General features: G+C 41.6%; 1 protein-coding gene across 13 annotated transcripts in view; it reads right to left on the reverse strand.

Annotated features, from left to right (window-relative positions):
• Positions 1-26,678, reverse strand: part of CUX1 (cut like homeobox 1) — a 339,895-nt gene that overhangs the window by 112,122 nt on the left and 201,095 nt on the right. For all 13 annotated transcript variants that reach the window (XM_039849000.1, XM_039848999.1, XM_039848998.1 and 10 more), the window contains exons 5-8: positions 20,657-20,794; positions 16,521-16,644; positions 14,298-14,374; positions 12,458-12,524 (exon numbers count right to left, since the gene is read on the reverse strand). In XM_039849000.1, the coding sequence (XP_039704934.1) occupies positions 12,458-12,524; positions 14,298-14,374; positions 16,521-16,644; positions 20,657-20,794 (406 nt within the window). The remainder of the gene's footprint in view (positions 1-12,457; positions 12,525-14,297; positions 14,375-16,520; positions 16,645-20,656; positions 20,795-26,678) is intronic.

The raw sequence follows: 26,678 nt of genomic DNA on the forward strand, positions 1-26,678 counted from the left end.
TGCTAGAGCAAAATGTTAGGAAGATCCAGTCTCGGCCCACAAGATGCTGCTAACCTAATGTGGATGCTTAAGCTTTCTTGTGCCGTGGTCCCTTCGGCAGTTTGGTGCAGAATATGGACCTCTTCCTAAGATGTTTTAAATACAAAAGAGAAATAATTATTGTGAAGAATGGTTATCATAATACTAAAAAATCCCAAATTTGTGACATAGGAACACATGTTCTTTACTGGTACACTAAATAATAAATCAAGTGGTGGGTCTAAGAACTATACTGACATTTTGAAGTAGCGATGAATATAAACAGCATTTGAGTATCCGCAACAATTGTACTGTGATGTGAAAATATCTATGATTCGTACTTGCGACAAAATCACAGGTCTGTTCTTATGCTGGTTTGTTGATTTCATTTGTGTAGAAGAAAAACACTACATCGCAGTCAGACTGAAGTCTGAAGATAAAGATGTTTTCTGGGTCCAAATTTATGAATGCCCTGAATTCTCTCCATGGAATGGGAGACCAGAGCCCCCTCACATGCACACAGTGGCTCATGTAGGTAACTGTGGGTGTAGGAACAAGGTAGGGAGGGGCAGGGATCTGCTTGTTAAAAAATGGTTGGTATCTATTAACTGGGAAGGGCATGGGGAGCCTTTTCCACAAGGAGTTAGATTTGGTATGAAATGAGGATGAAGGCAGAGCTGCATCAAGAAGTGTCTTGTATGCTATGCCATGATTCTTCAGTGGAGGCAAGAAAGAGCCATGGAAAGATTTTGAGGAGAACAGATTTTAACAGGTTGAGATTTATATTTTATTTTATTTTTTACTTTTATTATTAATTTTTTGAGATTTATATTTTAGAAAGATACTTTTAGCACATACTTGGAGGATGGATTAATCCAGGGAAAAACTGGCAGCAGGGAGATCTCTTTGGAAGATATTGAAGCTGTGAGACTAAGAGATAAAAAGAGCCAAATTATGGTAGCGACAATGGAGACAAAGAAGTGAGGGATTCAGAATGTCTAAAGGAGGTGGAATTAATATGGATTCAACAGGAAGCGGCGTAGTAAGAGTCAGGAAGGACCCTCTGTCTTTGGAACAAAGGAGGACCATGTATGCCTGGGGGAGGGAAAAAAATGGAAGGGAAGCTGTCTGTAGGGAAGAAGAAAGTTAGAGAGGATGAGTTCACTTGGGTTTGAGATGCCTATGGTAGAACTGTCCAGTAAGGGGTTGAAAATATAGAGCTTTCTCTATTGGGGTATTACTTTGCATATACAATGTAAATATTTTTGCCAGTTTATCTATCCATCCGTCTGTCCGTCTTCCTTCCTTCCTTCCTTCCTTCCTTCCTTCCTTCCTTCCTTCCTTCCTTCCTTCCTTCCTTCTTCCTTCCTTCCTTCCTCCCCTCCCTCCCTCCCATCCATTCATCCATCCATCCATCCATCCATCCATCCATCCATCCATCCATCCATCCTCATCCACTCACCCACCCACCCACCCACCAATCATCGAAAAGCTGTGAATTTCACTGTGATTTCTACCTTGGCATCGTGTTTAGAAAAAATTTGCTCCCACATTATATGTGTCTATCTAAAATTTCCTCTAGCATTTTTTATGGTTTTGGTTTTTTTACATCTAAATATTTAAAACATCTAGACTTTATATTTTGTATGGGGCTCAGCTCTGATTCGATTATTTTCTACATAGATAGCTAATTACTGTGGCACCACTTATTGAAGACTCCATCCTTCTCTCTAAGTTATTTAAACTCGATCAATTTTTATTTACACCTTTTTCTAAATGCCCTCCCCCACTGCCTTAATTAAAAAAAAATACAGAGAGCTACTGGGGCGGGGTGGGGGGTGGGGGTGACAATCAACCATATGTCCAGACACAGAATTAACCACTTAACACACTAGTCTTTTCCCCATTATCAATGACAAATTCTAGATTTCTAACTACATGTGGGCCTTCCATGGAAAATGGAGAGTATCCAGTAATCTTTATATTCTGTAAATCCTACAAATCGTACAGCTTTTTTAGTAGAAGGATCACAGATGCATCAATGCAAATAGTTAAACAAAAAAGATAAATGAAAAGGTAAAAACATGCTATCCAATAAAATTTCAAGACTATGCTCTGTTTTTATGCTCTAGGCAATTTTGATAACATTCTAAACAGTGTGCAATTTAATTTTTTTTTCTCCCAACTCCTTTAGTTTTACCTTTAGGGAAATTAGAGGGCACTCGTGCAGTCGTTAGGGGGTTAATTGTCACTGATGTTGAATGCCCCAAGTTTTTGCTCTGTTCATCAGAGCATTAAATCTGAAAGCTCAGGAGAGCAATGCAGCCAGGCTGCAAGAGTGATGCTATAAAGTTCTGCATTAAAAATTCATATTGCAGGCTTGCCTCAGAACTTGGCTCTGGCTGGAAGGAAAGCTGGCGGGGAAATATGAGACACCCCACTGTCTTTCTGGCAATTGGAGACATTCCTCAACAAACAGCACCTCAGGAAGAGAATGAAAGGGCAAACAATCTGTGAAGGAAATCAATGAGTTCAACTAGCTCGTTCTCTCTAGCTTTCCTATAGCAAACTTTTCATTCTGAAGGCTGGTTCAAGAAATTTTTTTTTCTCAGTCTCAATATCCTAGAACAAGAACCCTAGCCATCCTTGCTGGTACCCAGATGTTTGGCATCTCTCTTAATTTGTTTTAGACCAGTCCAGAGAGCCCCAAATTAGATAGTCAGATCTCTCCTGAACTCAACAAGTTGCCCCGATGTGTGGCTGGAGGGGACCACGTACTGAACAACTTGTCTCACTTTAGGAGATGGGTCCTGCACAACGTGACATTTCAGAAGACAGTTACTCTGTGGTTATTAACCTCCAGAGTTGATTTTTGGGAACACATTTATTAAGGCATTAATGGCTGTGCAATGGTTTGCACTCCAAACTTTTTGCCTGCAGTATTAGCAGCACTCAAATAGTAACTAGTTAGGATTTGTATATTCAGAGTCCCTTAGGAAGATGATGTGACACAGTGTATTTTACTTCAATACTTGCAGCATGCTAATACAAAGAGTACGTCTTGCAATGCAGACAGACTGGTTTTCACAAATTCATCATGGAAAACAATGGGATTCTTTAGGGTTGGAACAGATCTTACAATGGGGGAAGTGAACCAATATTTTTTAAATGGGCCAGGTAGGATGCTAGGTGCCTTGCAGACAACAGCAGCAATGGAGGCCCCGTTGATTGACGACATGTGTGCCGATCCTGTGCCAGGCAGGTTGTGTGGCATTACTTCATTTGACTTATGAGGAAACGAAGGCCTGAGTAAGGAAACTGAGTGCCCTGCCCAAGGCGACTCCACTCATGATGGAGTCAGGAATCAATCACTGCAGTGCCCCTGAAACCTGGGCTCTATCCCCATGCTCACACTGCTTCCCCCTCCCACCCATTCTGAACAGCGCCTTTTCTGAAGGCCATTCCACAAACAAGTTGTACCAATCCTGCCTGTTGCCCAGTCCAATCCTCTTGTTTTACTAACAAGGACACTGCTGCTGCCAAGGGAGGAAACTTTGCAAGGCTACAACTGGTGACAGAGCTGGAGACTCTAGGCCTAGCACCTTCCATTGTCCGCTGACCAGAGGAGGCTGTAATATTTATGTCACAAAACAGTATTCTGGTAACAGGGCCCTGTGCCAGTGCTGCTAGGGGCCCTCACATAATTCTGGGGATCCAAATTCATTTGATGATGTCACAAGGGAAGCTACCTTAAGATGCTATAGCCACTGGCATAATATAAATGCACAAAAAGAGCAAGTGTGAAGCTTCCTAGTTTAAATCTATAAGGCAAGGACAGCAGTGTAATAAATCAGGCTCTCAAACAAAAAAGTCCATGCGTAACCCTTTTATGGTACACCTGTTGGATGGAATATTGCATAGCATGCGTTCAGTTTCTGAATAGTTCATGATATGAAAGAAATATTTATATGTCAAGTAAAAAAAAAAAAAAAAAGAAAGACACCTAGTAATGAAAACTGCGTATCAGTCTGATGCCATTTGTGAAAAGTAAAAGGAAAAATATTATAGTCATTAATACTGTAATAACTATGTATGGTGTCAGATAGGTACTAGACTTACTGGGGTGATCACTTTGTAATAACTATGTTGTACAGCTTAAACTAATTAATGTTATATGTCAACTATAATTGAAAAATAAAAAAAATTTAAATACACGCAAAATAAATAAAGCACTACATAGAAAAACACTGGAAAGAAATATGCCAAAATGTTAACAACAATTATCTCTGTGTTGTGAGATAAGTGATGCTCTATTTTAAAAAATATTTTAGAATGTTCTGAATTTTGTAAAATAAACATGCATGACATTTTGAATTAAAAATAATAAATGTCATATAAAAGCAATCAGTCTTCACTGATTTGGGGGTATTCCATGGGAAGGACAGTCTCACTTCTGCCAGCCTTCTTGCCTCCTCCCTCCTTCCAAAGGGCCTCTGACTGGTCAGTGTGCATCAAATCAAGTTTTCCTCTGCTACTGTGGAAGCAAAGGAGAAGATGACCTGTGAAGTCAGAGACCTTAGCAGCAGCCAGGGACTCTTTGTAGTGAGTCAGAAATGTATAGCTTTTGAAGGAATTTCACTGGGAGCAAAAGGTGGCGTGGATGTTTCAGGCTGGGCCTCCAAACATAATTCTTCCTTCTTGAAAACACTTTAAAGGTTCAGATGGCTCCTGCTTTCTTCTTAGAAGACAATAGCTTCCTTAGTTTGTCCTTCTAGAGAGCAAATGACCTCACTGGTCATTCAACTCTGCTGTACCCCAGATCCACCTGTCTTCACAGTAAAAGCTCAAAGATTTATTAAGTCAATGAAAGTTGATGATGTACCAGTAACTGTGCTAATATGCACCTGGTACACAGAGAATAAGACACAGGCCCTCCTCTGAGGGAGTTCAGTCAGCGTTTGTTAACACTATGCAGTTTGCAGGAACACACCCACTATCTTACTCGATCCCCCAGTCTGGGAAGCAGGAAGACACACATTATAATGCCCATTTTACAGATCATTAGACGCACTACGATCTTCTACAATTTGACATTTTCTCCCAACAGTCCCTTAACCCATTTCCTTTAGCTTCCAACTGTGAGTCCCCCAAGATCTACTTCGAGAAGCTCTAAACAAAGGAAATTTTTATAAAACCATGCCAAACCCAACTGACAGCCTAGGAATAATGCATTTCCTACCTCTCTAAGGATTCTAGATGAATATGTCTGCTATCTCTATATTCATAAACATGTTTATATACACCCACGCTTACAGGACAGCTATATGTACACATATGTGTATGTTTTTTGTGCACAGAGCCTATGTGTCTGTGTGCATACCACGTCTATAACTGCTCCGCCCCCTTTACTCTGTAGTTCTAGCACTTGACACAATGCCTGCTGTTTCAATGCAGGCCTGGAGGAGTAACGGTTGCGATTTTCATTGATGTAATTTCTGGACCCGTGGGGGGAGGTCCACAGAACAGGTGAAAAATCCTAGGCACTTAGAGGCATTTCTACCTAGATTTGAAAATATGAAGCTACCTCTTCTTTCTGTGTGGCCCCCTAGACTGGAGAAAACTCCAGATCAGGGTAGCACTGCTTAGAGAAGGCAAAACAGCTGCCGTTGGTATAGAAGTCAAGGCGGGAAAGCTCTTTGGGGCTCACCCAGGCATCGGATTTGAGATGTGAAGCACAGTACTAGCACAAGAAAAAATCCCAGGAATTTTACAAAATGCACACATTCTTTTGGAGAGAAGGTATAGAAAAAAGTCATCAGTATTCCCTCCAAGTCTGCTTCAGTTCTTTCTAAAGTTTAAGGGACAGGAGGTTCTTTATTCAAGTCCATGCCTCATGCCTTGGAAACCATAAACGTAGCTGCTTCACTATTTTTAGGGAAATTAATCTAACCAGAATAATTACAACAACCAGTACTGGAAATTGATGACTAATCAGAAAGACAGGAAATAGAAAATTTTACATTCTTAAAGGTACAGCAGAGACACTCCACTTCAGGACACTGAAGTTGTGTTTTCAAATTCAATCGGGAGAAGCAAAGTTGGTCTAATAAGATTACCAAAATAGTGTGTGAGTCTCAGGCTTCATCACCTGGGCTCTACCTGGCCCAGTTTCCTGAGTCTTTCATGTGGAACTGTAAAAAGATAAATAAAAGAGAAATCAGCCTGCTAGGATAAGTCCAACGGGGCTAGTGGGTGAGGGACATAGACTTGAAACCCTTCAGGAAAACCTATCTATCACCTGGTCAGCCCTCCCACAGGTCACCGTGGTAGTGTGCAAAAAGCACCAGCACCGGATGTTCAGGTCCAAAGGACTCGATCTGGGGCTTGACTATGTCCCTGGGCTGTTTCCTTGTCTTTGCAGTGAGCACAATAAAAGCTTCCTCAATGACTGTTGGAAAGAGTAAACAAGATACCATGCAAGAAACCACCCTAAAACAGTGCAGAGTGAGTTGTATGCACTGAAGGCATCTACCCCACTGCCATTCTCTAACATATCGGTAGCATTTTGCACCCTGGAGTCCTGAGCTGTCAGTTTTGCCACCTTTTCAAACTATATCTTAGGTCCTCCGTGCTCCACTGCTAGATACAGAATTCCCTATCTCCACAATGTGGGGTACAGGCTCCCCTAAACAATTTTAGCAAAGCTGTAAGTCAGGCTCACTTACAAGAGTTTCCTGCTTTCTCAGAGCATATTGCATTTTGTGATAAAACACTGAGCGAAGTTCCTCATAAACGTCTCTTTTGTAATATAATGTATAAGTACATGTAGATATAATGTAGCTCTTTTAAAAAAGCATATAGGCAAGGAATACAACATGAGTAACCTTAAGAAATTTGAATTTTACTGGCAGGAAAGGTTTGAGAGGTGCAAATTCTCCTAAGACTAACATTAGCTATAAAAAATGTAGTATATTTCAGTGCAATTCAATATTTTCTTTCATCAGGGGCTCAGGGCCTCAGCCCACAAGTTAAGAGGAATATATGTTACAACTGAAGCTCCTTTTGCAATCAGGATTCTGGGGGACAGAGCAAAGAGGTGGCCGTGGACTTGTGCAAAAATGGGAATTCCTGCACTTTTACCCAGAACACGAGTACCTTGGCTGGGAGAGCCGCGTTCCTCCTGCAGTGAGCAGCAGCCACCTAAACCCAAGCATCTGTGAACAGCTGAGAAAGACAGCCGCAGAGGCTAGGGCCAGGATGAGCGGGCCGGGCCTCTCTCCGGGGCTGCTCCTGCGTGCTGAAAGCGGCCCGTCCACCTCCAAGGTCATCGTGGGAAACCGTTTAAATATTCAAATCCACACCACTCTGCTTTGCTAGAATCACCAAGTTAAAGTCAATTAGGGTGCTAAGTCTCCATTTGCTAAGAGAAGTGAGAAGATCTGTGTACAGGGTGACGGTCTGAGAAGGAGGTACATTTTAACTAAAAAAAAAAAAAAAAATGCAGAGACATAATTCATTTATTTAACCCAGAAACAGTTATAATCTGAAACCCTGCAATCCTCTTACACAACAACTGTTTTGGCAAACCCTGCTATGTTCCAACAAATATTAAACTGTGCTTGCCATTTGTCTAAGGAATCTTGCATTAATAAACATGAAGAAGAACACTTTTACCTCCCACTCTCAATGACAGGACCAAACAAAGACCAGCTGTATTCATCAATGGGTCCTTGTTCTGCACATAAAGGCTAATTACATTTTGCTTCAAGCCTACACATGGAAAACTTTACTGCTGCCGGCCCCGTCACAGTCAGCCCGTGCTGTCCCAGCTGACGCAGGGCGATGACTACACACAATAACCCAAGGTCTTGGAACAGGCTCGGTGCCTTAGACCTGAAGGCTTCTTCCCAAAATGGGGGTGAGGATGGTCATCTTCCAGTGACAGAGAGGCAGAGAAAACACATGCCCTGCTCTTTAAACCTTGTGGGGAGATGATGCTATTGAGGCCAGTCTTCTCCAAGGCCTGCTAATTTCAGAAAAGCACCCTGAGCCCTACTGCGAGATTGCCGAGAATAGTGTCTATTGTTGACAGTGCTGTCACTGTGGGAGGTGCTGCACACACACACCTTCTCATTACCCTTCACAACAACCTTTGCCTTCACTATTATGCCCATTGTACAGGTGAGAAAGTGACACACAGAGGTCAGTGAGCTTATCCTAGGTGACACAGGGAGAGTGAGTAGTAGACCCCTGTGATTCACACCCAGATCAGTCTTCTCCAAAGCCCACGTTCCCCTATGCCTCCCCAACCTCCTTCCTACGTTTTTTTGTCAACAAATATTTAAGAATCCTGCCTTTCAAAGACAAAGTAAATTGTTTTGAAATGTTTTAAGGCCATTTGTGAAAAGATTTGCTCCTGAGAGGCTTCTATTCGTATGTATTAACGAAAAGATGCTTAGTCTAATAAAATATATGCAGGTTGGGGCTGAAGCAGATGGTAGGGTGACAAACCTTTCCCAGAATGTAAAAGGGGAAAGGAATGCGGAGGGGGAAGACTCATATGGGATCTCCAAGACCGAAGCAACTGCCTCCAAAGTTAAAAGAAAGTAGCAATTATTATCTCAGTCCATTCTCTACATTTTTTGTGGATTACTTACTCTGGGAACCATTTACAGTGAGTGTTTGGCCTCAGGCTTCCTTTTGTTAGCAGCCCGTCATTTCTCATTCGGAAAATGCCCGATCTCTGTCTGAGCCTAAGTCTAGCCCCTTGACACCTACCGTGCCCACCACTTTGGCCCTACGGAGAAGCCATTCGAGACTTCTGGCTGATCCTCTTGAAGAGTAGCCTTGCAGGCCTTGTCTTTCCACAAACTGCACTCCTTTGGCCCCCAGGAGCCCCTCACCTTAACTCATCTTCCAACTCGAATCCCATGTCACCCCTTTCAGGAAGGCTTCCTTGGCAATTCTTTCCTTTAGCTCCAGCTGGGTAGGGTCTTAAGCTGAAGACCTGCCATTCCCACCTCCAGCACCCCGCTTCCCTTCTACCTGTCTCCCTGGGGGTTGCCCCTCTGGCTTCTGAGTTTGCCATGAGAAGTCCCAGTAGGGAAAGGGAGGGTAAGGTCAAGGGTTATGGGTGCTGCCCTGGATCTCTTAACCCTGCCAAAGACTTCAGCTCCTTTCAAGGTGGCCCCTTTAAACCTGGGTGTGGTAGAGCCGGCCCAATGCTCGCTAGGGATGCCGAATTCCTTCTGTGGTTTCCCAACTCCTGGCCCAGGCCACGACAAACAGTCTCAATCCAATGTTAAACTCTATGATTATAGTTGGAGTGTGCTGTCTGAGTTTGCAGAGACCCTGATTGGCACAGGCACCTGTGCTAACTAATGCCCCCTCTTTCACACCGGATCGCAAGGGCTTTTCTCTCCCTTGGGCCTTTTATCCCAAGATTTCCAGAGCCCAGCACAGGTCTAGACACAAAGGCGGCCTCCTAGAGTGTCTGCTGGATTAATGAGTGGACCTGTTATCTTTGAGTCATGCCCATCATGTAATTGTTATGCTTGTTCTCTCCACATGCACACATGCACATCACACCCTGCCTCCACCTATCACTGGAGAAGACAAGAGAATTTCCTGCTATACTGACAGGAGGGGACACACCCCAGGAGCGTTCATGCCCCTGTCAGCAGGTTGTGACAATAGCCAGTCCTGAGGCAAAGCATTTTTATGATAGAACAATCAACCTCCATATTTGTTTTATTTTATTTTCTGTTTCTGATTGATAAGTGAATTATCCTCTAGCATCAGCATGGCCTATAGCAAGGTCAGAAGAGTGTAGGGACAGGGACTAAGATGTCCCTTTCTCTCTGGTTCTGTCTCCTAGTTACTTCTCCAGCTGCCGTGTTCTATACCTAGAGAAGATGAAAACTTGCGAGGGGAGGAAAATTTAAGTCCTTATGAGATGGCTATTCTCTGTTGCTTCCTCAATACCTAAAACCAACCAGTCAAGATGGACAAAAAACTTTTTGTGTGACTTTTAGAAGCCCAATAAGAAAATAAAAAATGACAAAAATAAACCAGGGACAGTATTTAGCAACCATGTGACAAGTGGCATTCTTTGCTGTCAATTTTTAATAGTTTCGGTAGATACTTTATGTCAAGAAGCAACTTCTTTTCCCCAAGTAGGTGCATGTCCGTGTCCATGGCTGACAGCACCTCCCCAGTGCACATGGGGAGAGAATGGCAGGAGACATTGGCTTTTGGAACTTGAACTTTTGTAACGCTCTCAAAGTAGTGGCTTTCAAAATGGTTTTCGATTGAGATCCACAGGAAGAACTGTATTTTATTTTACATTGTGACCCGTAACTATATGCTTATATTTTTGGATTTGTACACACAATTAAAACAGTGTCACTAAACAAAACTTACTTTACTATGTACTATGAGCTACAACATTTTGTATTCTATTATTTTGTATTATATTCTATTTTATTACCCAGCTAGCTGGTTGCCATTCACTAAATTGATTTCACGATTGTGACTCACAGTTTGAAAAACATTGGCTTAGAGGGGCTTAGGGTCTGGTTGCAGCAAAGTTTTTTTTAAGTGCATAATAAAGCAAACTTTGGTTATGGATATGTAACATGTGGCTATGCCTTTTAGAAAGAGGTATGGTTTAATAAATATAAAATAATGAAAGCTGGTGAAATAATCCAATATATCACTACCAAAGTCACTGTAAATTTTGTCAACAAGTAAAATGATGTGGATAAGAATGAATAAATCAAGGAATTAGCGTATTGTCTACAGATCAACTATTTTAGAAAAGAAATGCTACAAACTAAGTATAGAGCTATGTGTCAGATTAAAATATTATAATTAAATAAAATCTAATTTACTGAGAAAAACAATCTACTTAGTAGAATAAAGGCCAGGCAGAAATAACAGAAAAACAAGATGACAGGCTGGCAGAAAAGGGAACCCAGACTTAGACACTGAGGAGCATCAAGGTGACAGCAGTTGGTGTGGCTTCTGCCCAGGTTATATCTTGGGGGTGAGGAGCAGGAACTGTCAGTTCAGGGGAGAGGGGGAGACACATCTGCCAGCCCCTCAACAGTGAGGCCCTGGGCTGGAGGAGTTAATACCAGAGTTACCAGTTCTCAAAGTGAAATTTTACCAGTTACCACATCTTAGAATCAGCTAATTCTATACTACCTAAAGTCACATTTCAGCACACAGAGAGAAGAGGGTAAAATGATCTGGCGGTTTCCACCAGGATTAGACATGCCAGCAAGTCAGCCAGAGTTGCCAAGACTGACCACGATATTTTAGTCTTTGTGCAGAAGTTCTGAGCTTACGATCAAAATTGGTTCTGACCACCAGGCCTGGGTAGGTGGGCTCTCAAGGTCTCGAGCTACTAAACAACGTAGAACAAAGGTCAGGAGCCCAACCCCCCACGTGCCCTGAGAGCAGCTGGCTCAGTAGCACCCCACAGGCTAAGGATGAATATGATGAGATAGAGCAATGCTGAGTGCCAGCGCCCCATCCAGAACAGGAACCTGAAAGGAGGGTGATGCTATTTTGAGGTGCCCCCATCCCCCAACACACACACGCACACTCACTAAGGCCCACTGAGGCCCTGTGTGAACACAGAACTTTCTTGCTAGTGTGAGGCAGCTTGAGAGACACAGCTGGAGGCATTCAGATTTCTGCAGGAGACAGGAGGAAACTCTCAGAACAGGAAAAGGTGGTTCAAACTCTACCCTGGCATTGCCTGTCTGGACTTCAGTAGAGAAGGCCATGGCTAGGAACAATCTCTGGCTTCTTCACCTTTCTTGGCTTATGTCAACATTATTTCTTCTTTTCTGCTGTTCTGCATGGAGGAGTGGGCTGGCAAAAAGTGATCCTGTGGCAGATCACTGACTTCCTTCTCACAAGAGCCTTGTGTGATATGCCTGCCCAAATATGTACACTCTCTATGTGTATGTGTCTGCACAGGCGCACCCAATGTTGTAAGGTGTGACCTGAACAAATACACCTGTGTGGGAATGAAGGACTTGGGCACAGGTAGAAGGTGATATGATCTGTACAGACCAAGTTCCACAAAACATCCCCTTTATCACATCTTCTATAAGCTCTTTTCCAAACTTTCTTAGAAAAAGGCACAGTATTGACCGGCTTCACAGAAATTGAGGACAATAATTTCAGGTGGAAGGATTGTTCTGAGAGCACCGAGAGCACAGAACAATCCTTGGGTGTTAAACTGACAACACAAGCAACTCATGGGAACGATTCGGTATTCCTTACAGCAGCTCCAAGACCAAGCACCTTCTAAACCCCATACTGCTTTGCCAGAGCAAAGCAGGGGACATCTTTTATGGATTAGCAAAATCAGGTGAGACCCAACCAAACGCATGCAGATAGAGAAAACCAGGCGGAGACTTACTTGGCAGTAATTTCTTCATCATATTTGGTTTTCAGGTCAAATAATTCTGTTCGAGTTTTTTCCAGGGCTGAAAGGCAGAGGATATAAAACCGTAATGTATGAATGGTTTAACTTAAATTTAAAAAGGAACAGTATACAAGTAATACATTCTCATTTCAAGAGTCACAGGTTACAAAGTATATAGAATGCAACAGTAAATCCCCTTCACTTCCACTTCATCTCATCCCATGCACCACTTCGGAGGTAACCACTGTTGTTAACAGAGTGTAGATTTCCTTCTTTTAAATATATTTTATTATTTAAAAAATATTTCCACACGTAATTGCACATGTATATGTTTTTATCTCCCATAAATAGGATGATACGAATATTCTCTGAGACTTGCCTTTTCCCTTAGCAGGATAGCATGACAATCTCTCCATGTCAGGACACAGGCAATATCAGTAACAATTAGCTCTGGTATAGAGCCTGCCTGCCACATGCCAGGCACTTCGGGGTGCCTAGAAGTGGAGGGGCTGGGATAAGGAGCTTAGACATTCCAACTTCAGATCAATACCACCCAGCTGGACTCCCAAGGGGCAAATCACATTCCTATTATACTATTTTGTTGACTATTTTCCTATACTCTCACCAACACCGGATATTATCAATTTAAAAAGAGGCTGACAGTCTTATAGGCACAATGATCTTTCACTGATTTAATTAACATCTCCCTGTTAAAAATTGTTAACTTTTTTTTCACATGTGTATCAGTCATTTGCCTTTCTTCTGCAAAATGCCTGTTCACATCCTTAGCCCATTGTTCTACTGGACTATCTATCTATGTGTAGTGACTTGTAGGAGGTCTTTATCTATTTTGATTATTATTCATTTGTCTGTTAAATTTGTTGTGATTATTTATTTTTTAATTTTATTCACCTCCATATAATAGCATATATAAAATGCTGCACAGACAATAAGCATTTCTGAAACTTGGTCATTCCTTGGGGACTGGCACAGAGTTTTGGGAAAAAAAAAAAAACTTCAATGGTGGAAAAATTTTTATCTCTAAGGATAGATTTGATTTGGAGATAGCCAAAAATCGCCTGAGACTAAGTCTGGCGAAATAAGGTGGGTAATAATCTGAACATAAATTTCAGTGAACTAAGGATATAAAGGGATGATCTATCTTAGAGTAAGTATCGATATACCTGGCAACATGCCACTCTCAAAAGAAACAATGGTTACTGGGATAAATAAGTAACTGTTTTTAAAGTTTCACTTGTGTTTTAACTGGACAATGTCTTCTAATTCCCCCACCACTGCATTTAAATTAAATATACAGTGCTGTGTCCCTTCTAGAACAAAAAGAAAAAAAAGAAAAGAAAAAAAAAGGAAAAAATGATTAAAAATTTAGCATAGCCTTTTTTGTTATCTTTAAAATTTTAAAGGTCTGTTATTACTATTCTCCTTAACTTCACTTAGGTTAGAAGTAAGTTCCCTCCCGACGCCGCCCTATATTGTTTCAAATGAAATGTCAGCCCTTGACAGTTGGTGATTTAGATGTATTTGTTGGAAAAAGAACAGGAAGAAAGGATGGCTTGTGAAAGGGATGAAAATGTAATTCAGATCCTCCCACCTCAACATTAACAGTTCAATGTGGGTGATTAATAGAAGTCAAAGTAGAGAAGCTGGGGCCTCTCTGAGACATTCTAGAACATGGGCTCCCTTCCTTCCTCTAGGCTCACCAAGGGCAGGGGAATAGGTATCATAGGGGACCTGGGGAGCCCTGGAGATCAATCAGACTGCCCCCATTTCAGTCTTCCCTGAATCAACTTGGCTAGGATGAAGAATATCACACCTGTTTGCAGAGTCTGAACTTTATGTTCTGCTTCCTCCAGCTTTGAGGTGGTGGACATTTGTGTCTCTTGCAGCTTTCTGAAAAAAAAAAAAAGAGAGAGAGAGAGAGAGAGATTTACATTGTTTAGCAATGTAAATATCTCGTGTATTCTGGATCAACTGTCTTCACTGTAACACACACAGCCGGCGACAGGCGCACGATCAGCATGACTCATAATGCTCGAGGTACTGTGGAGCCCACTTACTGATCTTGTGCACCCCAACTTTGTACCCACATGTTACATAAAGTGAACTCTGTGTCCTGTGGGACTTGATGTGTAGTAACTGATGTAGAAGGTTATCTTAAATGTAACTTGTTCTTGAAATGCCAGATATTAAAAAAAAAAAAATCATCATCATACACTCATTGTTTTGTGAGGTTAGCCCAAGAAGAACGATACATTTACATTTTGCTGACACAATGAAGGAATTTGTTGAAATAAAGGATGTACTAAATAGATGTGACAGCTGTTCCATTTCTGTTATGATGGAATGCGAATGTAACTGCAATACCTAATGGGGAAATTCTGAACGTTTTAAAATACATTCCACATATTTATATTTCCCATGATCTCCAAATGAATTCCCTGGTCAATAAATAGCATTCCTTCCTCCTAATCTGCAGAAAATTCTCTAAAAATAAGTTTATTATTTTTACATCACATGAATATAACATATGCTTTCATAACAATGAATCTGAAAATATAGAAAAGTAGAAATAACACAGTTTTAAAAAAATTACCCAAATTTTTATCACCTGTAGAAAAGGATTGCTCATATTTTCACATATTTTAATTATAAAACTAATAGATGTTCTGAGTTTAAAAAAATAACACAAATATTGTAAGAACACGGAAGGTAAAATATCCTTTCCCTTCCTTGGCTCTATGTCTTACTCAGATAGAGTTCTTCCATAGCCTTCTAAAATTTTTCTACATTACAGAAATATAAAGTAATATGCAATATGCTAGAATATACACTTATATGTAATATGCTGTAGTATAATATAAACTCATGTAATATGCTCTAGAATAATATATATTCATGTTTTACTATAATATAAACTCATGTAATATACACTTACATGTAACATACCACAGTATAAACTCGTATGTAACATGTACTCATATATAATACACTGCACTGTAATATGCACTGCTTGCCCTCTCTTTTAGGACAAAAGGGATGATAGCACACACAGTATTCCAAAGCTTTTTAACTCATCTCCAAACTTTGAAAATGTTCTACTCCAGCATATATAGTTCGTCTTCAGTCTTAATATTCTGTTTTCCTATGCCAACACTGGATAAAATTAAACTTAATTTTACTACTGAGTAAAGCTGAGCATTTGTCTTTGAATAATCTCACTGTTTATTGCCTTTGCCTATTTTTTTGTAGTGCTGATGTTTTCTTATTAATTTGTAAGAGCTCTTTTATATAAAGAAAATCAACCTTTTTTCTTATGTGGTGCTAATACTTCTCAGTCTCTTGATGTTTATTTGTTTTTAAAAATTAGTTTTAAGTTTCAGGTAATTATATTTACATAACTTTATATGCTTAAAGATTTACCCACTCCAAAATTAAAAATAAAATATTTGCCCAAGTTTTCTTCTACCACACACATGATTTAATCATTAATATCTGACTCCTAGACTCATTTCAATTTTTTTTTGCGTAAAAATGAGATAAAGATCTAGCTTTGCCTTCTACCCCCAGTGGTCAGTCTGTTATTTACATCTTTTAGTATAATAAATCTTTTTACCTACTTTGAAAAGTCAACTTAAGAATATTAAATTTCATATGGTTCATTAACGTATTTTACTCATCTCAGCTCCTTGATATATGAAGCACTGTGAGGTAATTTGAAAAGATGTACAATTGCCATGTGCCAACCACATCCGCTTCATGCTTAACCTCTGGATCTGCATGGCCCAGACAGACACACTGTGGCCCACAACCAACACCATCCACCAGTGGGGAAAGACTGACATTTCATTCAAGGTAATCTCATATATTATAGAATAAAGGATGCCTTTACTTTTCAAACAAAATTTTGCCTAGACCCCTGAGGATTTTGTTTTAAAACCTGGGTATATTTCACAGGTCCATTTTAAAAACTGTCTTGTCATGTGAAGTTTAGAGAGAAAACGTTATGTCAGTACATGTAAACCCAACATATGCTCACCTCTCCTTTTCTGCAAAATCATTTTGTAACTTTTGTTCCTTTTCGAGAGCTATAGTTTCAGCTTGGTTCTTCAGAGTCTGTTCATATTCTCGGATTTTCTCTTTAAGTGCTTTTATCGTAACCTCTACAGAAAGAAAAAAAAAAACTACAGTAAGAGCAGCACAGTTTCATGTAGCTATATATATAGGCATTCGTAACGGAATAGAATCGGTGTGTTTTAAACTTTAGCTCTTCAACTCTGACACAAAATCAATGGTTACGAGTCCCTTCGGAGACCTTTTACTCCCTAAATGTTAAATTGAACTTTAAACGTTTAGGTTGAGGAGGATCAATGGATTCTGCTGGGAAGAAGAACTATGGTTTCTTTAATACAACTTTCAAAAGGGTTGGGGGGAATCAATGGTAAAATATAATATTGTCTTACTGATGAGTCTTAAATTAGTCCTCTACTGAGGGAAATTAATAAAGTTTTAGTGTGGCGTTAAGTACTTTCTTACAAAGAAAACAGTTGATAATTGTATGCACATTTTGGAAGATGCCGACTTAGCCAGGCAGGTATGTCTACGGGCTTCCCTGGCCGTGGGCACAGTTTTGCTATGTCACAGTGATGAAACATGGAGTGTGCTAAGTACATACAGCATGCATCTCCTTGGTTAGAAGGGACCTTGCAGCTCAGGTGCCAAGAGCACCTTTCACCCAGGCTAGTCTGGCAGACTAAGGCTACATGTGTACAGCAGAGACACAGGACCTGGGGGAGCTGCACCTGAGGGAGGGTGAGGGACAAGGGCAGTGGTGCTGTTCAATCGAAGAGCCCTGCAGTGCCCAGGCTCAAGACACAGGGACCCTTGGGGGGCAGGCCATCTCTAGAAAGCCCAGGTCACATCACCAGTGATGGCATGTTTGCAGCTGTCATTTCAGTGTCCCAAAATGGGAAAACCGAAGCAGATGTAATGAATGGGGCAGGGTCCTAACTCAGACCTGTGGGGGGCTCCAGAGCAGGACCACTCCACATGCTCTCTCCCACAGGCACCCCCATGCCATTCTGCATGATGGATGGTCCCTGGCAGGGCACTGTGGTCCCAGCTCCAAGGAGAGTGAAGCTCTTGGGGGACTGTACTTGGCTGTGCACAGATTTCTCTCTTAGAAGGCAAAGCTGAGCTTCTTTGTGAGCCCAGCACCTGGCACAGGTGGGTGCTCAGGAAAAGGCTGAGGCATAGATGAATGAAGGAGCTAAGACTGGACTGACCAGGGTGAGGCCCAGACAGGGCTTGTGACAATGGGCTCCAGGCTCATGTGACAATGCCGCCTGCCAGGTCTTTGCCCAAGTAAGACCTTAAACTGGTGGCCCCTGTTTCTTCAGGTTGTAACTCATGTCTACCTTTACTCTCTGAGCTGCAGAGACATGCTAGGCAAGGCAGCAGCACATCAACTGGGCATTTAGTACCCACATGGCTTAGTGAATAAAAGCCAAAGGCTCTTTGGTTAAGAGAAGAAACTGGCCCTTTTTATTAAGTGGAATCCAGAAGGTTCTCCTTAGAAGAAGAGAGAGGGAATTAAAACGAATGACCTTATCAAGGCATTTGTAAAAAGAGTGGGGAGCTTTCTGCCTTTTGGACTGGTTGTTTGGGGCCTGAAAGAAATACCCTGTGAGCATAACGGTTAGTGATACACATTTCTGTCAAGTCACACTGACAGGGCCAAAGTTGGGCATAAGCTGAACATTTCCAAAATGGATACCACAGACATTTCCAAAGACAGGTAGGTCATCTCTGAAAACGTTTGCACATTCTAATGGCCTCTGCAATAGTGTAAACATAAAGCATTTCTGCCTCTAACAATTGGATGGAAACATCTATATAGCCCCTGGACTCCAGTATTCATTCCCCAGGGTTTCTCAGTGTGACATATTATTATGCTCCTTCCAGGGGAGTTTAGGGGACTATCTGGGGGCTCCCACTCTGTCTGATGAGGTCTCTTTGCCACCCCGCCCCAATCCTGGGCATGCTGCTCACTGATTGGCTGAGCCTAGGCCAGGGGCTAACTTGTCCTGGAGTCTCTGACTCTGGACTTCCTCCTGTGGCCAGGCCTGGGTCCAGGACATTCTCTTGGGTGTGTCCCAGCAGGATCGCCTACATGTGAGCAGGTAAGGAGGGAAAACGGTGCAGCAGAAAGGGAGCTGAAGCACTCTGCTCTAATTAGCTGTTCCTGGGGCCCCAATTTATTCATCTTTGAATGGGGCGGGGGGGTGGGGAGAGAATTATAGCACATAATAAAGAAATACCTTTCCTACTCTTTTTATTCATCTAAAACATGCTATGGTGATTAAAAGAAGTGATTTGCACCTCGACCATTCCAAATTGACATCATTTTTGTACTGGGAAGAAAAGGGAAAATCGACATTTTTCTGGAGGTTGGAAAAATCTGTTAAGATATCAATAAGTAAAAAAAGGAGAAATATCTGGAAAAAATAACAGTACTTAGTAAGAACAGCTGATCTTTACTGAGTGTCAGGAACACCACCTGCATCTCATTTAACCCTGCAACAATGCTATGCGGTTAGTATGAGAATCCCCCCACCCAAGAAAATGAGGCTTATAACAAAGTGAGATCATTCACTCAAGGTCTCAGAGCTAAGTAGTAGAAACTCAAACCAGGTCTGTCTACCCCTGGAGGCTTCATTCTTAAGTCTTGGACTATATAATATACCATTTCATTTATAAACGCCCATCAGACGAGGTCTTTGAGGAGGAGAAAGTCTCACGCTCTGTTACGGTTCCTCATTTGGTGACTGGCCAGAGGCACTGATAGGGCACGGGGTGGGGAAGGAGACCTACACCCGCACCATCCTCCAACGAAACAAAATCAAAATAACAACAACACCAAGAGTGGCTCTGTCAGAGGAAGGTGCCAGAGGTCGCTGGGAGGGAAAAAACGAAGCTCATTCCTTTTGGGTAGTGCTGCACTGGAGCCGGGAAGTACATATTTACAGGTTACTTTTCACCTGAGTACTTGGGTGGTTCTGGCAATAAACAACTCCTCCTGGGGGGAGGGGAATGCAGCACCCTCTTTCACGGGGATCCCAGCCGAGTGAGTCCAATACCTCACTTTTAAGCAGGACAAAGCTGTCCCTCCATGTCCCAATGACTCACCATTCCCTGTGGCACCAGATGGAGGTAGGAGTCCCTCAGGACTCCCGCTCTCATTGCCCTCTGCAAGGACTGTACCTTGCAGCTTCTCAGTCTCTTCCTGGATTCTTTCCGTGGACCATCCCTCCTCGCAAGCCTGTCTTCAACGGTCTCAAAGCCCAAGGATGCTTTTAAAAATCTTCATCAGCTAATTCTTTATCCAGCCCTCGGAGCATATTAAATAGAAGGCCACTCGGAGGAGGTCACCCACGCAGTTTCTCTCTCTTTTCTAGCTCCTTGCTCACCCAAACCCCAAAGAAAAACAAACAGGCCGCATCTCTAATTGGAGTTGCTTTAAAAACCTGCAGCTGCTATCACATGGGGCTGTGATTTTTCTTCATGACAAGGAAGCCACAAGGTTCCTGGATTTTAGGTGCAGGAGCGATTTCTTTGTTCTCCCCTGACAGGAAAAGCCAGGCAACCTTTGCCCTCTCTGTCTTGTTGATGGCTAGGCAACCACACCAAGAGGTGGTTTTCTTTCATTAAATTCATAATGAATAGGTGACGCTGACAAGGAAACAGTAGTGCTTAAGCATGCAGACTTGCAGGATGCGTCTAAAGCCTTAATGTATTGGCAATTATTAAATGACTTACTGTATGTGACCCTTTGATCATAAGCTGGCTCTCTGACAGGTGTCGCCCGCAGGCAACGCATCAGTCTTTTAAAAGGCAGATCCTATCATATGATGGTACAGAAAGAATTTTAAAAGAATCCTGATCGGTCCCGTTGGAGGGCAATAAAATCATATGTAGTTACTGTGCAGAGGAAAAGTTTTGCTTCTAAATAGCTAAGCATTATTATTATCTCTCTTTAACGATTCAGATTCTTACCCCACCCTGACTTTATGATGTATATTACAATTACGGCTAGTTCCAACAGTATAAAGAAGGCAATTAAAAAAAAAAAAATGAAAAGAAAAAAGCCAAGCAAAAAATGCATCTTCCTCCAACCTTGATTTTTCACTTCAGCAAATTCCTTGTTGTATTCTTCGAGAGTTTCCCTAAGTTTCTGGTTCTCCGTTTCAATGTCGTGCAGGCGCTGCACTTTGAGCTGGAGCTGCTGCCCAAGATCCAGAGCTGGCACAGGATCTGCACGAGAGGAAAACACAAATCACACCACTGTGAACACATATGAGACACCTTCATGACCACACGAAGGCTTGGAGCAGCTCTTCCTGGGTGTCTGGGAAGTTGGCCTCCAGCAGGTTCCCCCAGAACTGCCACCACTTGCCAAAAGTTGGGGCACCAGTGGCCTTGCCACCTCCCTAAGAGTCCCTGGGAGCCCTAGGGCTGGGCTAGGGGCACTTCTCTGCTGCCAGCAAAGAATGTTACTTACCCACCCTAAGGCCCCAATGTGTGAAAATGGAGTGGCATTGGCCATAATAGGCTCATTGGGATGTGCCCACTGCTCTGACATGATGTGACAGAGAGCTGATAGGAAGAGACAAACATGTTGCAGCAGCATGGGGAGGATCCCCGGGAAAATCATCCATGCATCCAGAGCCACACTTACAGGATTGACAGTGCAAAGAAAGGCACCATAAGCCTCAACTTTACAATAATTCTTAACTTGGAAATAACAAATAATACCTGATACTCTGAGAGCCTCTCACTGTCAGAAAAAACTTTACAGACATTTTCTCATTTGAGCCTCTCAACACTCCTGGGACAGAGATGTGAGACATGTACTACACTTCTTTCTCAGAAGTGAACACTAAAGCTAAGGGAAGCAGTGACTTGCCCAAGGTTTCCTAGCTAGTTAGTGGGCGAGAGAACTCGAACCCAAGCCTGTTAACTCCAAGTGACCATTCTTCCAACAAGGGAGGACCCCTGAGGGAGTGCAGGAAATAAACACAGCCTTTATATGAGGCCGCCCTACTTAGGACATGCTCATTTACCATTACGATCCTCCTTTACTAATGAAGGATGCTCACAAAAGAGTCAGCTTAGCAGCTGGTGAGCTGAGAACTGAAGACTGCTAGGTTTCTGCCTGGGGGTGGGGAAAGTTATGCCTGTTCCCCAGAGATACAGCTGGAGAGACAACCTGCTGTGACCTGTCCTAGGCCATTGGGCCGTGGAGCCAGGAGGCCACCATACTCTGATTATAATACAAACAGCAGGAGATGGCATCAGGGCCAGCTATGTGAGGCCAATTCAAGGTACTACCTGCCATCATATTTAATTACAAAAAATTGGATTTTAATCTATAATTAGAGATTGCAGACATAAAATTTATGGTCTTGACTCTTGGCCTTTACAGTAATTCAGCACAAAATAGAGAGACATTAAACATTCTTCTGGTGTCAATTCAATCTTTTATTTTTACTTCTGCTGCCTAAAAGGCTCTTATAATCCACCTGCTGGGCACCAGTGGAGCACTTCCTCCAGAACTCCCAGGCTCCGTCAGAGTAGAATACCCAAGTCTGCTGGGCTTAGAAAAGATTATTGAAGGTATTTCTGGTATGGACGCCAGTATCACTTGTGAGATGGCTGCAAGGATTTAGTCTCCGATTAAGGAATGCTAAACACCAAGCACAGTGGATCAACAAGAGTATATATTGAAGAGCTCACTTAATTTTCAAATACCAGAGTCATTAATTTTTCAGACCACCCTTGGTTCCTGGAAATGAGGGCTAGACCCACCATGCCTCAGTTGACGTATCCACCAGGAGCCAGTAACTCCTTGAAATGCCAACGTCTCTGCAGAGTTTACAAAAGGCAGGCACTGGGATATGTCCAGCACAATGGCAGGCCTGTGTGTGAGGTTTAACACCAAGGCTGTCCATTGTGTGAAACCCCTGGCTGCCGGGCATTTATTCTGTGTATATACAGTTTATGACTATATTGCTTTCTCATTTGTGGCTTTTTATTATTATTTTAATCAGCATTAAAATATTTACATTAAATTAGATTTTGAAAGCTATTTTGGGGAGATTTTTTTTGTAAGTGGGAGTAGTAGACTGAATTCCTCAGAACATTCGGTACCTTTCCAGGGTGCTTTCCCATCTCCCATGACCTCATGCGGGGCAAATGACCTAAAGGAAATATACAGTATGCCCTGTGGTTTCCTTCATATAGAACCACAATTTGAACTTGCTATAGAGGTCAGGAAAGGATTGAGGAGAAGAAGAACCACTGCACTTGTATAAAATTCTATTAGCATTCACTCATGTAGGCTTTCCAGTACAATTGTCAGTACAAATTATATTTTTAAAGAGCTAAGCTAGTATAATGCCCTCCATCCCTAAAATTTCTGTCAACAACTTTTCCAGTCCATTCCTTTAAAAGGCCAGGATAAACTGTGTCTGCTTTGAATAAAAAATAGCTTCCCTCATTCGATTCAGCAAGGAATTCAGTGACATATAAAAATAATGTGCACATTATCAAGTGAATGGTAACTAGACCTTTAAACAAATTTTCAAAGCATTATATTGTAAATGAAAATTCTGGCAATCTCATAATTATTCATTATGGCATGTATATTTAATTTAACACTATTAAAGGTTAATGCCTAAGTAGCAAAACTGGTCACAGAATAAAGAATGAGCTGAATGTTCAAACATCTCTATGCATTAAACTTCAAACTTTACTACAGTACAGTTGAATGACTAAACGCCTACAGCATTTGAATATTGTTTTGGATTATGTAAAAGGCATTGCTAAAGTACCTCTTAGGCTTAATTTTTATTACTTGCATTAAAGGAACAGCTAATTACCACATGACAATATAATGATTCTAGCATGTTTGGGCTAGAGACCAAAACAACGAATTTCAGCACACCAAACACCAACCTGCATGTTAATCTAGGGGAAATCAAAGCTTTTTGTCTTATTAATGATTTTCAATGCCATTTAAACCCCACACAAGTATTGTTAGGCCTTATTCTGAATGTCACAAGCCTCCAATCTCAGCAGCTCAATTAGGGAATTGTCTTGGGAAGGCAAGAGAACACACCCATACATGAAACAGGAACACACAAAACCCTCAACCCGTCTTCCCTGCCTCCTCCAATTCAATATACTTTATTGCCAGTCCCATCCATGTAATGTGACAAACTTGCCATGTGTTTTACAATTATCTAATAGTTAATTCCTAAAACATTCTTTGAAGCATTATATAGCTCATTATGCAACACGGGACTCAAAGAACATAATCGTAACAAACAATAACAACATAGTCACCTTCTCCTAAGTACATGTAACATTATCTCATTTCAATTCCAGCCATTGCAGTCAGAGGTCGGGGGAGGGGGCTCCGCACTCTGTCTAGAGCTGGCAACTCACCCAAGGGACTGGGGAGGAGACAAGTCAGGCAGGCAAATAGGTATGCAAAATTCTAATGAAGATTTTGCTTCCTGAACTAGGAGCCAACTAAATTACCCTGTCTCTTCAAGTTCCAATTTAACAAGTATTTCCTAAGCATCTGCTCTGGGTAAGGCCTGAGTGAGGCGCTGGGTGGGTATTCAGTCAAGTTAGCTGAGACAAGCCTCACAATAGAGATAAACCTGTGGAGACTGTGGGGCAGTCAGTCCATGTGGAAGACATAGTGTGTAGGGGCAAAAGGAGTAGGGAAGAGCCAGGCACAGTTCAGTCTACTGCTGGCACCCACCTACACATTCTATGACATTAGGACCCTTCTAGGTGCTGAGAGGACACGATGGTGAACAAGACAATTCCTTGTCCTCAAAAACTTGATATTCTGAAGTGAGGGAGACTGACAAAAAGCAAAACCAAACAGAACACTTTCAAGTACTTCTAAGCATGAAAAAGAAGAAATGGCATGGAGAATGGGGAATGGGTCCTGGAGACAGGCGGACAGAGAAGGTCTCTTAGAGGAGGTAACACTAGGATTGGGATCTGAATGGTGAAGAAGAAAGACTGTGAAGACCCTTGGCAGAGGGAATAGCAGTGCAAAGGTCCACAGGTGGGTGTGAATGTGGCATATTTAATGCACAGAGAAAAAGTGGTGAGGCTGCAAGGAAGGAAAGCGAGCATGGCAAAGGACAAGTCAGAGAGGGAGGCCTGCACTCAAGGATTTAAACGCAAGGAGAGAAACAGAAGATATAAAGAACAATGAAACTGAATTCCAGAGCTGAAAATGCAATTTCTCAGGTGCTCTGTTAGCGTAGTAGGTAGCACATCAATTTCATAAAAACATAGTATCTCAAGTAAAACAGAGCACTGAGTTTGGAATGAATTTTACTCTTGATGGGAAAGAGAGTCCTATTGGAAAATAGGACTCTTGCAAGATGAGCCACTGGGACATGAGAAAAAAACTGCAGTACTTTGAATCACTAAAATGTTTGTTGGTTTTCTAGTTGCAATAGTTGCAAAGTATTTGGTAGTTTTAAGCTTAAAGATGAGTTAAACAATATTCTTTTAAAAAGCTAAGTGTTCCAAATTAGCTGTTCTGTTCTGTGAAGGCAGATGGCTATCAGTAATACGTTGCCTGGCAGACATTTAAAAAATAAACATAATGTATGTCTTTGAAGTCAACATGGTGTTTTAATACTTAGTGGGAAAAAGACTACTTCTTGAAAGAAACTAATCTATAGTGACAGCATTCTAAAAGTGTATATTCCAAAATCTTCCCATCATCATATACATTTATGAGCAAAGACAACATCCTCTACAAAAGTGTCTCAATGCCTCTAATCATAAGAGAGAGAGAGTAGAGCATAATGGTTTAGAGTGTGGGCCAGACTGCATGTATTCAAATCCCAGCTCTGCCATTTGACTGGTTGTGTAACGTTGGACACGTTACTTAATACTTAATTACTAAGATAATATGTGCCTACACTTAGAAAACTGTCCGGCATGGAGTTAAACTCAATAAATGTTACCTATTATTAACCAGTTCAAATCTGAAAAAATATTTGCCAAAAGGAATTTTAAACCATTTATTAATATTAAAAATACAATATCTTCTGACTAGTTAGCAAGAAAAATCGAGTATCAGGGAAAAAGAAAACTTACTAGCTGAACTTCAACAAAAACCTTCTTATAACTGGTATACAGGTTTCAAAAGTATAAATCATATTTTTGTAAAGATAGCCAATAATGCACTGCTTTGGTTTGGATCTATGTATCTTCGTGAATTATCTTTCTCTACCATTTACGATAGCCGTTAAAACCAAGAACAAAATGAACAGAACTTGGAGACTTCCGCTCCTGGTCACGACAAATTAACTGGTATTGGACTTGCCCTCTGGCCATAAACTAGAATACTAGGCGAACTATATGAAATAATTATTTACAGATATTGGACAACTGTCAGAACAGGATGGTGATCCCTGAGAAAAAGGAAATGACTGAGGTGAGCCCTACAATCACTGACTTACTGCCAGAAAGCACATTCTAGACTACAGCACAGGGAAGAGGGAACCCAACCTGAGAGTCTTCTTGAGTTGAGAACACAGAGATCAGAATATTGAGAGGCTGAGGTACCTGGAATTTGTAGGGCAGCGCACTGGAAAGGAGGAAGCTATGCAGTGAAAGAGCTAGAGAAATCTGCAAAGGAGTAATAGAGTCCATTGCTGAAAGATTAGGCACATACATATGCATGGGGTGAAACTCCCCAAGGCCGGTCAGAGAACTACAGTGAAGGCCTAATTAAACAACCCCAGAGTTCACAGAGGTCTGGGAGACTTCTGAGTTGCAACCAGCCAGAGTAGAGAGACTTGTTGAGCAGCCAGGACATTCGGCAGAGACACTAAAAGGGCCACGCCAGAATGGAGGGCTAAATTAATCCTGAAGTAAAGGCTACTTCAGACCCGCCCCCCCAAAGCTTAAAAACAAGCCTCAGAGTGATCGAGCTGACCTACAAGTAATTTAACTGCCTGCCAAACAAACTTTGAAACTCTTAAGAAAGACAACAAAATCCATTTGACAATTACAATGTCCACCATCTAATCAAAAATTACTAGACATGCAAAGAAGCAGGATTATCAGGGGGAAAAAATCGGTTAATAAA

This window comes from Pteropus medius, unplaced genomic scaffold, assembly GCF_902729225.1.
Source record: "Pteropus medius unplaced genomic scaffold, Ma_sr-lr_union100, whole genome shotgun sequence".
NCBI classification, from domain to species: Eukaryota; Metazoa; Chordata; class Mammalia; order Chiroptera; family Pteropodidae; genus Pteropus; species Pteropus medius.